Consider the following 16,714-nt stretch of genomic DNA (forward strand, 5'->3'; position numbering starts at 1 on the left):
ACATCTCTGTTACCAGCACCTAACGGTATTTGCTACATTTAACAAAGTTAAGGCAAATTTTACCTCAAATCTACTTAGGCTCGAGCTCTTTGACCGAGATTTCTTGCGGAGATAGACAGAGAAGAACCGACGCACTGTGAACTTCTTCATGTTCATGTCCATTGCCCCGTCCCAGCTGCGGCACGGAGCACGAAGGAGCTGCGGCGCCGCCGGAGAAAGCTAGCGCATCCCGATTGCCCCCTATTTACATCCACAGGCAGGAGATCCTCCGAAGTGTCTGCTTCTGTTCATCAAGCCGGGCACTGCTAGACCTGCAAGAGGTGCGTTGCCGGAGCTATAGGAGCCTGCTGCTTGCAGTTCGGAGCATAAAGGCGTTATACTCCCTCTCGCTTTCCAGTGTTTACATTTCGGTGCGGCGAGCCGAACTCTCTCTCCGCTCCCTCTCCCCCTCGCCTTAGGTCCTACTACATCCAATCAGGCTCTGCTTTGGCTGCATGCATAATCAGCTCCGGCAGATGACAGCTCCTGCGTCCCAGGCGTAGCAGGTTTGAGATAAATATTAGATGTGTCTACTGCTTTGCACTCCCTCTCCTCTCAGTCAGGCTCTTTCAATTTCCTGGTTTCCGAATCACATGGGGAATAGGCACATGCTGCACTTCTGTTTTTAGCTCGGAATTTCAACGCTGCTATAATTACTGAGGGCTATGGTGGTCAGATCCAAGAAGAAATTGGCTCCCGCAGGAGACTCTCTCCTGGGAGAAGGCTGAAAGACGCCATGGCCCCACTGCCAGAGCAGAAGGGTCTGAACCTCCTTTTATTCTGGGGGGTATGCAAAATAACATTGCTGCGCCTGCCCCCCCGCCCCAATCAAAAAGCTTAAAATCCTGTTCACAGATTACCCGCCCGCTTTACATTAAAATACCTAAAGCTGGCACAGCTCTGAGAATAGGAAGCACAATCTAAATGGTAAACATTACTATTCTTACTGTACTACAGCAGGGAGCTACAGCCCTTTTAAGAGGTTAAATATGTACATCTATTTACAGGCTGTGATTTTGAGCTGCTCACTATACTGCAAGCATGCAGACTTACAGCTGCACCCCACCTCCCCAACATAATCACATTTTTCAGCTTTTCTTCAAAAACTAATGAATCTCAGTGTGATCCAGAGACCAAAGGGCTTTCTCTGCCTGCCGCACACAACTCGGGCTCCTCGTCCTTGGCAGCCTTTCCTTTCTGACTACCAAGGAGCACCCAGACATGCCTTTCTCCCATAACCTCATATGGAAAGTGAATGACTCTGATGACTTATTAATGACTCAGATAAATAAGCCCAGAGAGAGCTGACACCGCTACAGCCTAAGACGACTCTCGGAGGTTAAATGACAATACTATTTCAGTCAATCTGCTCTAAAAGAGAGAGACTCATTTTGCTTTAATTGCACGTCTGGACTCTGCCGTGAACTACATTGGCTGGTCATGCCTGTCACTACCTGCTTTGTTCACAGGTTCTCTGTCCCTCTCTTCTGTCTAAAGCTCACCACAGTCTATATGTACCTGGAAAAGAAAAAAAAAACCCAAACCAAACCAAACCAAAAAAGAATATTTTGGCATTTACGGTTTCAGTAAGAAGGAGGTCAGATTGGAGAGGCTACCTTCAGTGTTGGGCTCTATAATCTCCTACAGCCTCTGGCTCTTCTGTGCCTGGACCACTGCTGTCTCCCCCAGCCTAAGATAAATGTAACACAATGGCAATCTGCTTTATCCCTTTCTCTTCTCAGCGCCTCCTTCTGATCGCTTCTCTAATTCTCTTGGTTTGCAACAAAAGTGTATCTTCTGGGGTTGCTTTCAAGGTGCTGCCCCAGTGTAAGCTGTGGCAAGCCTAGGAACCCTTTGCCACTACAGCTGTGTTGGTTCCTGGCAAAAGATCCTGGAGTGGAGGCAACTGTCCCAGCAAAAACTGAGCTATCTATAGGTACACCAAAACTCTTTCCACAAGCAAAACAATAAACAGGTAAAAAAGCAGTTTGGTTGGTATAACTGTCAAACTGCTTCTTCCTGTGCCCTGCCCTCTTGTCTGGCAAAGAGATGTCCTGACACGAGTTAGGCTGGGCTTCACGCTGACAAAGGCTTTTGGCAGCCACACACATTCTTACCTTTGTAAGCCACTTGAGCTTTAAATAGCAATCAGACAAGATCAGGGTACCTCCCTGAACCCTTCCCATCACAGATACAACGAAGTCCCACCTGGACACTGACATCTTTATTTATGCAGAGGAGATGATAATTTCCCAGCTTTGAATACACAGGGTACTATTCCACTCTGTGTAATACGCGGTATATAACAGGCTGTTATTACTTACACTAGTAGATTTGTCACAGCCTTCCCATTACGCACGTAGTACTTCAACATACAAGCACACGCAGTCACCATTAAATGTACCTGCTCTTTAATAAACTTCCAAGAGGATTACACGGGCTATGACTTAATACCTAACTATCAGGTACACTTATTACATTCACAGTTTTGTTCTTTACCACGAAAGAAAAAAAAAAAAACAAAACCAGTTACAATGTATCGGCAATTTATTGTGAACACCAAAGCAAAAGCTAGCCTTCGATGCTAAAGGTTAGACTGTAACACAAACAGCATGCCCAGGCTAGGAGGTAAATCTCTTCTTACATCCCTGCCAAGACACAGACATGGAAATAGGCATGATCTCCTTGCTTTCTTACTCCCCTTTCAACCACATGGATTAAATACAGAAGGACAACCAACCACCAGCGCCAGGACATTGCTCTTCAACTACTGGGCAGCAGAGCAACAGAGATATTGCAGAGTGTATCTCCTAACTGTAAAAAGCAAGAGCAACCGAGTTGCAAATTGTACATAAAAAGAGTACAGATACAGAAATAAAACAAAATACATAAGCACGTAAAACTAAAGCATAGGGACAGATACCTGAAGAGCAAATTCTACTACAGTTGCATTCACATGGTATGCTTCAAGACATGGAACCTAACTTTGCTTCAGAAAAACAAAGGAGAAGAGGCTTCAAAAACATTAACTCAAACTTTCAGCTAGTCAGACAATATCCACTTTTCCCAATGACTCTAATAAAAAGGTGCAAGCAAAAAAATAAATCAGATTAAATTGGAACATTCATTGTTATATTTATAAACATACAACTGTCAGATCAACCTACAACGTGAAAAATTCATTGCACTTAGAAATTCACGGCTGTAAATTATTTATTAGCTCACCTCTCAGCAATTTTAACTGCTGAGGAACTTGATGGAAAAAGAAATCCACCAAATGTCTTTATTTAAGACAAGAATAAACAACAAAACTGGTGGAGGGGGCACGTGACACATTGGCATCAACCAGTAACACTCTGTATTCTGAATTACACTTTTTAGAACTAGAGTCATATTTGCTGTAACACAAAATAAATAAATAAAAGACCATGGCTGTTCCTGCTCCCAGTGAAGTTAACAGCAAAATAAAGTTTACTTCAACTGGAAAAGGGCTTAAAAACCCAAGCAAACAAAAAAAGCCCCAAACCAGGATTCAAGGCAAACTCTCTAACAGAAACCACTTGATTACACAGCCCAGGTTCCAATTTTTAAAAGATAAATGGAAAATTCCCAATTAATATCCAAAGAAAGCCAAAGGTCCCTTCCTCACAGATGGACCATACCAAGAGTAGTAACAGACTGAAGGACCCAGACTTAGGAAATTCACACGGGGCAGCGAAGCAGCCTGCACGGAACCCAAGCGAGAAGGATGCCAGTGGCCGATGCCGGATGAATCATCAAGTTCTAAAGAAACAAAATAACTTGAGCTAATTGTTTGCATGAAAGAATGCACAAGTCCAAGACATCTACCACAAACCATGGGCTGGACGATAAAATTACTGAGAGAAATTTTGTATTACTGTATTACACAGCACGTCAGGCCCTATTTCCAAAATGGACCTTCTAACTTTTACATGTGAATCAACAATTTATGAGCAAAACCAGAATGACTCTGCTACTTGAGCAAATTTAGAGACCACTGTAAAAGTAAAAACATATGAGTTGATACTATCTTCCTTGCAAATGCAATTGGTATTACCTATCCTTCCTCAATAAGTTCATCAGAAAAACAGAAAAAAACCCAGAGAAGTAAGAAAGCATTCAAAGGCACAGACACCGTAGACAGAACAAGTAAGATTAGCAGAACATGGCATGCAGAGAAAGGGAAAATGAGACTCACACAACAGAGGCCCAAGAGACAATGCTACAGAAAAGGTGAATTATACAGTACCATTTATGCTCTCATTAAAGAAAATCAAGAGCAAGAGCAGATGTTTCCAAGAGACACCAATGAGCAGAATAAGAAACAACACTTTCCCCCAGGTGATTAGATGGTACATGACTCTCAGTGATTGCTGTTTCCTGATCTTGAATGCCGGACAAATTTCCATATGGCTTTTGTTTCCTCAGCGAACAAGTAAAGTGGTTATTTTTGTTATTGATGTTTCTTTAAAAAAAACATGATGGGCTTTGCTCAAAGAAATGCCTGGGCTTTGATCTCATTGGATCAGCGAACCAATGTGGGTCCCAGCCTTTCCAGCTGACGTACCTAGTTAAATACCTTCCAGCTTAGCAAGCCACTTACTTGACTGGAGTTTTCTCTCTCTAAAAAAAAGGATACGCTGCCCTGCCAGCACTGTGGAATACATACAGCAGCTTGCCATCTCAAACTTGCTTCTCACCAGCAGTGATAAGTGATCAGTGATGTTGGCTGGATGGGGATGTAAGGGAACAGGCAGGAAAGAAAGTGCTTATTCTCCCTTCTCTCACCTCCTCCTGCTCCTATCAGTGTGTATCACGAACTTCAGTAATTTTCAACCTCTTCCGTATATGAACTATGAGAAGTTTCCAATGGAGGTGCAGGCACCTTCAGCCATTTTGCAAATCAAAATCACTGCTCAGAAGGAAGAAGAAAGCAAAATCATACATCTTGTCTAACTGTGTCTGATGAACTAGCAGACGCAGACTCCTCAGCCACAGTCTTCTCTGCTCCAAGGAGCAACATAACAGACCTACAGTACCTGTTTGATCTTGTACTTGTAGTCTCAAGGCCTTGGGAGTCTGGGCAAAGACAGAGGATCTCTTATACTCACATATCTTTAATTCCATAATTGCTAAAAACATTGTCCAACACATTGGCAATTATATGAAAAGTGACAAGTATATATACACAAGTGGAACAATCAAAGAGAACGACTCGGTTTGAAAAGACCAGTTTTGCTCAATATGGTGACATTCCGATTAGTGGATTCCATTCAACAGCTTCAAATGTTCTTAAAACTGGGCATCCAAGTAAGTTCTTGGTAGATTTGAAACCAGTATTTTGCATCTAAGCAAGTAGCTTGGATGGAAAGTCTTCTGCACTTTTCTCTCTAACAGCCTACTTCAGCAGATGAGATTAAAAAAAAATTACTTAGTGGCACTGAAAGGGTGAACCATCTCTGTATGTGTCATGCTGGTGCAGAAGAGGTCTCCTTCCTGCAGTTGCCTAAAAATCTACTGTCTCAATCCCTCCTAAACACCCACTAGTCACACGATGATAGAGTAGTGTTACTTCCAGAGATACCAAATGGAGACCACTATGAGGACATATGGCTTGTTCTTATTTGGGCAGGGAGAACTGGGACTGCTACAGAAATAATAGCTCCAGGACAAGATAACAAGATTTGATTGAGTTTTCAGCAGATGACAGACGTTTTAACTCTCACAAAAGCATCTTGCGTTAGTGCCTGAGCATCAGATTGGCAAGTGTCCCAACTGCTGTATTGACTGCTCCCATATGTGCTTTGCTACTTATAGACTCACATGAATGTGCAACAGCATCAGTGACCACATACATGTCAGTTGGCTATGGACTACTTCTAGGATGGAGATCAGGTCATCTAACAATCTGCACTGAAAACAGGCCAGGAAGTGTCGGCTTCAATTTTCTTTTTTTCTTTTTATTGATGTCACTAAGAGTTTTACTTTCTTGGCTGATACTGTATACTGGTCTTGCTGGATTTTGGTGGTTTAGACACAAGGCAAAGAACCCAAAACTCCAATCTCCTTTATATTATGTAAGCTTCTGCTCCAACACGGTTGAAGGAGTTTTCTGAAGATACAATTCTGCTTTCTTACCTTTGGATATCAAGCAGATAATCATTCTTTTCTCCTATAACGGACTAGAGTTTTCTAGAAAGAAGGATGCTACTTGGTAACTGAAGTATGAACAGCCTTATCACATGAATATTTATGAATATCCACATTGAGCGAACACTATACAAGACTGGATGGAAACATTATGCACAGCATATGTTTACTGTTTATTCAGACTACCCACGAACAATACTAAAGAGGAATGCATTCATTAGAAACCTGCTAATAGGCAAATTTACCTTGATAGGCTCTGAAATACATCATACACCTAACAGGAAAAATAATGCGTGGAACATTTACTGAAACCGTTGTTTTTACTTTTAATAATCATCCACAGACCAAACTGACACTTCACGAAGCAGAAAAGCCAGACCACTGTTTGCCCTTGAAATCCTGGGAGAGAGACAAGTATAGAACGGGGCTTGTGAACTTTTATTCAGGAACATATCAATTTCAGGTAAAATTTTTCCCTTCTATTAGCTAACAAAACTACAAACCAAGGTACAAAAGCAAACTAGGCAGACAAAAACCATCATATTTAGTTGAGCTGAGTGACCTGAATTAATATCCTTCTAAATCTGAGACTATTTTGTATGACCTTGAAGAACCTTAAACTCTCTGGCTATGTCTAGCTCCAGGGCATGTACAAAACCCAGCCACATCCTGATCCTCTATTAGAACGGGGGCACGGATTGCACTGTTTTTCTCTTAATTCTTTCCTACTGGCACCTCATGTCCCCGCTGAAGAAAATCCAAATATTTTTAGCCAGAAAGAAGCCAGAGTGCACTCGGGTGAAGTTCCTGATTTTGACGAGTGGGTGTGCAAACTCAGGAGACCCTAACAGTTTGTACCTGCGTTGCAGTTTAGTCTCTGTTTCAAATCTCCTTTTACAAAATGGGGCTGGAGCACTCCCGCCACTCCATGAGAGCTCTTTCAGAGTAAACACAATGATCATTATTATGTGCTCATAGCCAAAATTTCAGTTTAGGCCTGGCACATATTTGCTAGTTTTGTTTACAGAAACAGATTAACTGTGAGTGATGTCAAAAAAGAGTAAACCAGTGAGACATGCAAATTTACCTTGGTAGGCATTCCATCTAGCAGTGCAAATGACATATGGGATAGTTTCAAAATATATTACACACCTAACACTCACTAAAAATCAAGCTTAAGGTTGTATGAACACCTACCCCATGTTAGATATCACAAAACTGAGATTCATAAATAAAAAAACCAGTAGTCACTCTTGAAATCTTGAGCATTGGCTTCCTTCTTTGTTGGACTTGTTTTATTTCTTTTTGGACAAATTTTGAAGGACTACTTTAAATTACTGTAATAACAGTACTTAACTCCAGATTACAGATAAAGCTCTCCCTGCCTATTTTTGAAATAGAAGCTGAAGAAACAGGCAGAGAAAAAAAAGATCTGAAGTGTTGTGATACACCCCCTCTTTCTGTCTCTAATACAGCTACATAGGAAGTGTGAAACTGAAAAAAGTCATGCAAAATCATTTTAACCTTCAGAAAAGTTAGTTAGGTTCCATCTGATATTTATAAAACCACAAAATGATTTCTTAATTCACCTAGAACAATATAGCCCAACGTCCCATTTTCTGTTAACAAACTGAAACCAGTATTAAACTTGGCTTCCATCCACTTTCTATAGTTAAGCTAAAGAAATTTGCATCAGGATTTCATAACGCCAAAAACTGAGAAGGATGTGGGAATAGTACGAGCAAAATTACTATGCTAGCATCTACTCTAAGATTTGATGACACCATGAAGCAATAAAACCTGAGGTTTTAGAGCTACTTTGAAAACATCCACATGCCCTAGGCATCCACAGCAGCGCTCGACTGTAGAAGTGTATGCATAGGCAGCTCACTTGGGATCAAAGTTAAGTGGCCTCCATCCAATAGCTGTCCAAAGACACAGGGATGAACAACAGGGCTCCACTTACCACAAGGACTATGTAAGTCCAGGGGCAGGTGTTGCGGTTCAGTGAAAGTATCTTAGGTAAAGGCAAGAAAGACAAGCCATACGAAACGTCCCCTCCTCTGGTTTAGCACTGATTGCTGTTACAAGGCTGGAGTCCACTATAATTTGGATATTTTCAGTATGTTAGATGATCTTTTCCTTATTTGAATTCAGCTACATAAAGTGTCACCTTCTCTTAACTGTAGTGCCACTTCTCTCACCTAAGCCACCAGGCAGCAGGAAGTACATGGTGCTCTTTCTGCATAACTGTTCCTGCCCACACTGGAGATGAGTCTTCTTGACTGATGCTTCAACAAATATCTGGAAGAAATTTCAACATCTTGTATATGTCTTCCTACTCATCCAACAAGTGTGTGAAATTAGTTATAAAGAGCACATGCAGAATATACAACATCCAAATGTTTGATTCACCTAATGACAACCTAGCGGACAAAGAAATGCCAACTCATCATGTTAAGTCAATTAAAGCCTTTGACATCTTTCAGTAAGTTTAGTATATCCTTTCAAATCCTAAAATAACCCTATAATTCAACATGAGGTATAGATAGAAATAAGCAACACTGACTACATATAACACAAACACATATGAAACAAGAATCCATTTCCCATTTGTGCAATGCCAAATTGGCAGTTTTGTCTGTTTTTCATCAACTAAAGATTAAAATGTACAATTAATTCGACCATAAAGTAAGCCATACCATTTTAATAGAAGTTCAAATGCTTATTCATACCCTTAGATATATTGATTAAAAACCTACAGAACTTCTGCTGTCCTCCTTAGTACGCTATGTGGCACAATGCACACTGGTGGCCAAGATGTTGTAAAACTCTTTCCAAGTGTAACTGTCTACCTAAATACAGTGACTGGTATTCAAACAAAATGAAACGTGCTTTAACACAAAACACAAGTCTTAAATTTATTACTTCACCAGCAATCTGATGTTTAACATTTTTTGAACCAATGGAAACTCCTATAGGAACCACCTATCTCTGAACAGTAAACTTACGTTAACGTCACGAAACAGCCATCTCAAATTCATAAAGCATGCTGCGTATAGTGTGTGATTCACATATTATACATTCACTAAAATGTGACAGCTCTGTCCTAATACGTTACTGGGATCTGGTTTTGTATTCGGATACCTCCTTTGATGTCTGATATGCAATCTTATCATGCAAAGTGATGCGGGACAGAACATCTACCCATTAAGAGACCAGCAAAGACTGAGATTGCTCTTTTGCTTCAACACCCAAAGGAGAAAACAGATGTATACCTCAGATATGAGGAACAAATAATGCAATTACTACACAAACTTGTTACAAGGTTCCCTCTCCTTCCATTACAGACAATAGAGACTTTTTACATCTTCCAAAGAGCTTTTGGAGCAAGGGCAGCTTGCTCTGGTTGGGCTGCCTAGAAAAAGGACACAAGGAAGGCCATCAAGGAGCATTTCAAAAGGCACAGCAGAGCCTTGCAGCTGTACATCTTAGGGGCTCAAAACTGGTTTATTTATCACCGTGATTTTACTATGTTCTTAACATCTACAATATCTTCTTTTCTCTCTTCCTTCACTCCACTCCCTAGTTCTCTCCTTATCTCCTCTCTCACTTCCTATTCCTCAGATCTTCTCTTCAAATGTGTGACTCGCTTCTTACCTTCATCCCTTGTCTTAAATCAAGAAATCTGAAATAATAATAAAAAAACCCCAAACTTTAACTTGAAGAAAGGAGAATTGCTTTCCGGTACTTGATTTTTAGGGACTATTTTATGGCACACCTCTGGAATTCAGAAGAAGAAATATGAGGGAGAAGAAATCAGAAAAGGACATTCAGGGGGCTATACCTGTCATGTAGCAACACTTAGGCTGGTAACAGAAAGACGGAGGGAAATCCTTTTAGCAGCGTGACTGATTTTTGCAGTATTATTGGGCATCTCCATCACACCTGACTTTAAAATCTCTTGGCTTCTGGAGTCATGGCAATACATGAGAAACATCAGATTTCACTGAAGAAGAAAATACAACTGGTTGCCGCGGCCCAGCGAACCTGCTGCAAGATGGGTGCAGCTGTAAGAGGTGCTGGAAAACAGAAACTGAAACAAGCTCTTCACGGGAAGGAAGAGTGGAGCTAATGCCACCTGCTTATCACAGGGCTAGCGGTGGGTTTGGAGACTGTGTAGACGTTTGTTGCCTTTTAGACAAAAAGATCCTGGCTCGTAAGAGGGATGTCATTAGTCCTGGCATAAGCCATCACTTGTGGCCTCACTCTGACATCTCCAGGCCACCGTTTCCTTCTTCCTCTCTGTTGGCACAAGTATTCCCACAGCCACAGGATGAACGAAACTGGAGAACTGGTCCAAGTTAAAACTGGGCCAAAAACCACCCCGGAATGTTAATTTTAAACCAGTTCAGTTCCCTGATCTGACTCACTATACAAATACTGTTTTTCAACAACCCTCTTGACTTAGGTCTCCCCAAAATGGATAGTATAAGATAAGATATATTTACTAGTAAGAAGCAACCATGACCCACAGTTATTTTTAAATTAAAATATATATATTTTCACAACACTTCTCAATAGCAGGGATGCATGTGTTGTGACTAGTATAATGAAATAACAAAATATCATTATTTATATTTTTATGAGAATTGCTTTAATATATGCAAACCTCAAAAGTTTAAATCATTTTTAAATTCAAAATTTCAAGGTGAAGTCATTGCACTTCTTTCTCTGCAAGAACTGTCATCAAATTTGGAGTAAAAAAGTTCAGGTTTAAATTACTTCAGCATTTCTCATTTAAAAGCATATAAGCCCATTTATTTTACAAAGGCATTTAACTAGTTGTATCTATTACTTTCATTTGAATATGCGTTTTTCACCAAATTGCTTGATTCTTGTAGAAGTGAAGCAGCCCAAATCTTTCTTATCTCCAAGTACCTCAGCATCAGAACTGAAACATACACTACTATGACTACTAGCAATAGCAGCGTTGCTTTCTCCACACAACTTTGCTGTATCAAAATGGGGGGAGAGGGAGGAGCAATTGCCCCTGAACCAGAAATTATTGTTACTAACCTTTATGCATTCACGATAAGCAATAAATTGTGGAAACACTACCTGCATTATTTAAAGTAGTCTCCAAGGATACACGGGATTTCTTGTACAGATCAAAGTTCCTTATAACTCAGTAAGAAGTATCTTTCATTGACTGATAATTAATGTTTAAAAAAAAAAAAAAAGAAAAAGACAAGACAATTCACCTAGCCACTTACGTAATAGCCACTGGACATGATGGCATGTAATCTTGAAACTTGCGTGCATTCATATATATCCTGAGGGATAATATGGGATTACCTTTGTTTTGGTTGTACAACTTGAAAACAGTTTTGAAATAAATTGCCCTTCCCGCAGTAATTTCTCAACACAATGGGTGCTTGCTGCTAACCTCTTCTGACAGCAAGCTTACTGTGTTTCCTTGGATTAGATCTGAATTTAGTGTCCTTTTATGGAATTTTCCTACAGTTATGTGATTGTACCAATGATATGGTAAGATGTTTTCTGTGTTGCGATTTTGAAGACACTATTGTTCAAGTTGGATAATGCCAATATCTTAACTAAATCCTGGAATGTCTCCAGACATTTGCATTACTCTTTTCTAGACTTTTCTTATTTCCTCTGTAATTATGTTTTTAGATAATGTACGTGGGATATTAGGCACTTCTCATGCTACAGGGACATTACTGTGCGATTTCTTCATCCTTCTGCAACCCTTCCCAAACACCCTACCTTTTCAACTGTTGGTGTGCAGAGCAGATACAGCCACCGTGTCATTCATAGTTTCTCTGTTCCTATTCTTAAGCGCATACCAGGCCTCCCATCAGCAAAATGACGCGCCAAATGAGTTAACAGGAGAAAATGAAATTTATGGAATGCTCCTATTTCAGTTTTCCAAAACATTCTTTTTGTTTTGTTTTTAATTGTGGTACCACGTTAGCATTATTCCAATTACCTTCATCACCCAAAATACATTTTCTAAACTACTGGCACTTAGGCTCTCAAATCTCAGTGAAGTAATGCTAATAACTTCTGCTAATCATACTGCCCCCCTCTTTCCAGTGAAAACAAAACCAGCCTCATTTTCACTGTCCTCCCAGCCTGACTTATCTTCTGTAGCTGTGGGAAGATACCACCAAACAATAATCCCTTTAAGAGACACAAGGAGGGAAAAGGAAGAAAAGGTATCTGAAAAATTCACGTCCCCAGAAAGAAGAAGAAACACTTGTGAACTATAGTACGGAGATTTAGCAAATACAGGTTGGAAAATACAAGAGCAACATATGTATACGTATCTGATGCTGGCAGCTACCAAGTGGATCACACTGGGTGTGCAGCTGCCCTAAGCCTTCAATGACCAAAGGGCCATTGCCTAACCAGGTCAGACCCTTTATGCTTAGTGGGAACCGCATTCCTCACGAACACTTCCATAAGTATCTTTTCCACTGTATTATCTCTAAATCAGCAGGCATGCAATACGTTATTTTTCTATATATTAAATGCTGACTGTTGGATTCATATCCAGCTGTGTTGGAATTCTTCAAATGCCCTGAGACAATTGGCTGCTGAAGCTAATATGCACTAGCTACGTAGACAACTTGCTATCAGCAGCTCAAATTTACTATTCACAATTTCTACTGTGGAAAATACATATTTATTTTTCTTTTCTCCCTTGCCTATTATCAGACTCAATAACTTGTCTTTTAGGGAGATCATGAAGCTACATTGAATGGCTTCCCATCATTGGCACATTGCAAATCTTTGCTCTCAACTTAAACATAGATGATTTGGCCTTCTTCATTGCTTTTACTTGCCTCTCAAACGCAGCACATTTTCTCATGATACCTTGGTTGAAAACGGGTATCTAAAGCTCATACAAGCAGATCACACAGAAACTCCATGTCAGCTCTGACTTCCAAATATTTCAGGGAATCTGCATATCCTTCTTGGGGAGTTTGGAGGCAAACTCCATGCCCTTATTTTCCAATGGCAACTTTGCTTTTTGGAGTTCTTTGGCAGGCAAAACCCACAAACAGCTTTTCCAGAATATTAAAAATAATTAAGATAATGAAAAGCTAATAGACTTTAGCTTAGAGGGTTGCAAAGAATAGCCTGTCATTGTTCAGACAGCCCTGTAATAGAGCGCCTTGTTAATTAGAGATGATTCACAGATGACTTGCAATAGATTCTGGTAGTTCTGAATAGCAATGATATTTTCATATTGAGCTCTTGTCTACTCAGGAGTAATGAAGCTTTAACTTTAATTAAAGGAAGCTCCTTTTTTTAAGCCTGTAAGTCCAAGCAACACTGAAGTACAGAAAATTAGCATATCTTTTACTAATTTTCCATATTTAGAGTGCTGCACTTTATGGTTTTGCTTTCATAACGTTCCTTACCAGAGGACATCTAAGCACCTGAATAGCAACTGTCGATTGAGAGGGCAATATTATTGCCACTTTAAATGGAGAAACAGGCAATGAGGTGGGAAACTGTTTGCTCAAGGCCTCTCAGCACGTCTGTGATAGAGTTAAGAATTGAACTGAATCCATCTGAAATACAGGGTCATCCCCTTACAACTCCATGCCTCATCACATAATACCATCTGCTTCACTTGATGGGCACCCACTGCTTTAGTTCATGATGATTACAGTGGTACAGTCTGACATTATAACACCCCATTGCTACTGATAGAAGGGTTCCCATGCTCTGTCACCTTCCCTTTTCCTTTCCCTTACCACTTTCTCTTGCTTTTTGCCAGGGAGCCTGCAGTGGATTGATCCAAGGAGCTCGGGAGGTACTTTACACATACAAATTTTCTGCTGGTTTAGCTCTGAACTGGCCCCTGAGGGGTTGAATGAGCTTCAGTAGCTGATGAAAGGGAGATGATGGGAGCAGGCAGGAGCAGGAAGGCAGGTCTGTGCCCTTCCAGAACAGCTGGCCATGAGGTGGGCTTAGCTGCAATGCCAAACAGGACCTTACCTGGTACGGTAAGTTGACCTTACCTGGCACTGAGTCTCCATACCTTCAGCTGTCTCTAGCTTTATATCCTTCACTTTTTTTTTAGCATATATTTTACTTGCAGCCAGGTCCCCTCTTTAAACTGAACTGAGAATAATTGCTCTGATCACTGATGAGGACGTAGTGTTTTGTTTTAGAGCTATCCCGAGCTTTCCACGGGCAAGACAAGCCAGCTTGTGCAGCCAGCAGCACGCAGGGGAGCCACATGGCTAATGCCATTAGCTGTCGGTGGCTCCATGGCCCTGATGATCCCAATGAAGACTTAACAGCAGGAAGGCTGAGGCTACCACACTTCTGTCTGGGATTCCCCGTGGTAAATATGCACACGTGCCTATGTACAGCGTGTGCATACTGGAGCTCAAATCACTTGTACAATTCGCTGTGGGTGCGCTGTGCTTATGCACGGTGGAGGTCCAGAGCAAGGCGTGAACACACACAGACCAGGACCAACAGCAAGCTCTTTTATTCATTCTGTCACCATGTGACACTTTACCCATGAGCCTGGGAAGCTTCAAAACATTTCTGAGCTCTAGGGTTGCCAAGCTTTGAAACATGACATGAAGTGACGTTAATTACTGCATTCAAAACACTTGATGAGAAGCTATTCATTTACTAATTAATACAGGCAATGACAAACGCCTCCTCCCCTCCTTTTGAAAAGAGGGAATGAAGAAGGACAACCTGCATCCAACAAATGCATTATACCTTCTGAAAGTTCACCATAAAATTCCTTAAGATTTCTTGCCATTAAATAGATTTGCAGGATTCAGTATTGTGAATTATCAGGAAAACAGTAATACTGTAATTGATAAAAAAAACCCAAACAAAAACCCCCAAACCAAATCCCTCTCAGTCTCCACATCTGGGAGGCAGAGCATGCCCCCCAAAAAAATAAAAAAGCACTTGCAGATTTACATCTCAAATTAAATTAAGCAGAAAAAGAGAGTACCTATAACACAAATGCAAATATTTAGCTTTTTTACTTCTCATTTAGGACTCATAGCAAGTATATACAAGCATGTTTCCATTTAATTCAATAGAGCAAAATATACACAAGCAGTATTCTGGTCAGGAAGGGACTACTCATCTACAAAAAGCTACCTGCATCATTCAGTGTTCTCAGGATCAAGACCTTTTTTACAGACAGTTCTTCAGAGAAGACGCATGTTCCCTATATAAGCATTAAGCACATATTAGGTGCTTGACTAATACAAAAATAACAGTGCAAAAATAAATAATTATTGCATCTTAATTTGAGGAACTAAAATATTTTGTAAAATACAGAAACAGCTAATCAAAGACAATGCAGAAAAGTACAGATAAAGAAATCAGAACCTTTAATTATTTCAAATATAGGAAAACAGTAACAAATTATTTAATAACTACATGCTCCAACAATTTGCATTTCATATAGCTGGCTTCATTGTATATCTAATAACATGATGTTAAATATAACAGCATGAACTTATCTTTTTTCACTCACCAGAATAGCTGTTGATTATGCTTTCAAATGGTTTTTGTGTATTATTCATTGATCTGAGTTTTACCAGATCCCAAATTAAAGAAAATCTCTCTTTAACATAAATTTACAGCCAACTGATTATAATTCAGGGAAGTCTAAGATAATGAAAGCACGCTTGTTTGAATGTAAGCTGTATTCAGCTTTCAAGCACACCTAATGCACACCTGATGCTCAATAAACAGCAAAATCATCATTGTATTTTTCATTTATCAAGGAAAGATTTTGTTGTACTTTCAACTGAAGACTTTCCTTTTTCAAGGAAAAGTCCAGGTGGCCAAAAAAAATGCCAAACCCCACAAATCACTATGTCTATGCACTGTCCTTTAAAAAACATTTTTTCCAATAGGTGCTTCCACAAAGAAGTTTTTAATATAAAATGCAACCGACAATTCAGCTTCATTACAAACCTTCCTCCAAAAGCATTCAATTTGTTTTAGATGCAATAAGCTTGCTTGTTTGAAAATAAGTAGCAGTAAGTACCCTCACATTGTAAGTCTATAAAAAGCTTGAGTAAAGTAGAGATGAAGTTCCAAAATGTTACTTGTTCTCCCCAAATCTCTGTATGTGACAAAAAAAGAACGAAGAATAATAACTCTACCGTAAGAGGCTCATTATACATAAATACTTCTGTTGTCCGATATGGTACTTAAGATTTCCTATGTCACTGCTTCTGTCAACTCACAAAGGTTTGTCAGGTCACACTGAAGAAACTCTAATATAAATTCATGAAAGAATTCTTTTTTGCAGGACTTTTATTTTTCTTGTCTTTTTAGCATATTATGACTTCCTCGTATAGCACATACATGCACCTGACCTCCATCTTATCCGAGAAGATGCAGTGTCACTCTAGCTTACATGCCAGCCTCGTGCCATCCCAGTGTACAGCTCGTGACAGTTCCTAGGGAA

At 40.1% G+C, this 16,714-nt stretch overlaps 2 protein-coding genes across 2 annotated transcripts in view; both read right to left on the reverse strand.

The window, feature by feature from the left end:
- The window catches only part of RPS6KA2 (ribosomal protein S6 kinase A2), a 176,066-nt gene extending 175,629 nt beyond the window's left edge, over positions 1-437 (reverse strand). Inside the window, exon 1 of the mRNA XM_076333972.1 lies at positions 64-437. Within this exon, the coding sequence (XP_076190087.1) occupies positions 64-162 (99 nt within the window). The 5' untranslated portion in view covers positions 163-437. The remainder of the gene's footprint in view (positions 1-63) is intronic.
- MPC1 (mitochondrial pyruvate carrier 1) overlaps positions 1-16,714 on the reverse strand; it is a 546,410-nt gene that overhangs the window by 213,060 nt on the left and 316,636 nt on the right. The gene's annotated exons all lie outside the window — the stretch shown is intronic.

This window comes from Aptenodytes patagonicus, chromosome 3 (assembly GCF_965638725.1).
Source record: "Aptenodytes patagonicus chromosome 3, bAptPat1.pri.cur, whole genome shotgun sequence".
NCBI lineage: Eukaryota > Metazoa > Chordata > Aves > Sphenisciformes > Spheniscidae > Aptenodytes > Aptenodytes patagonicus.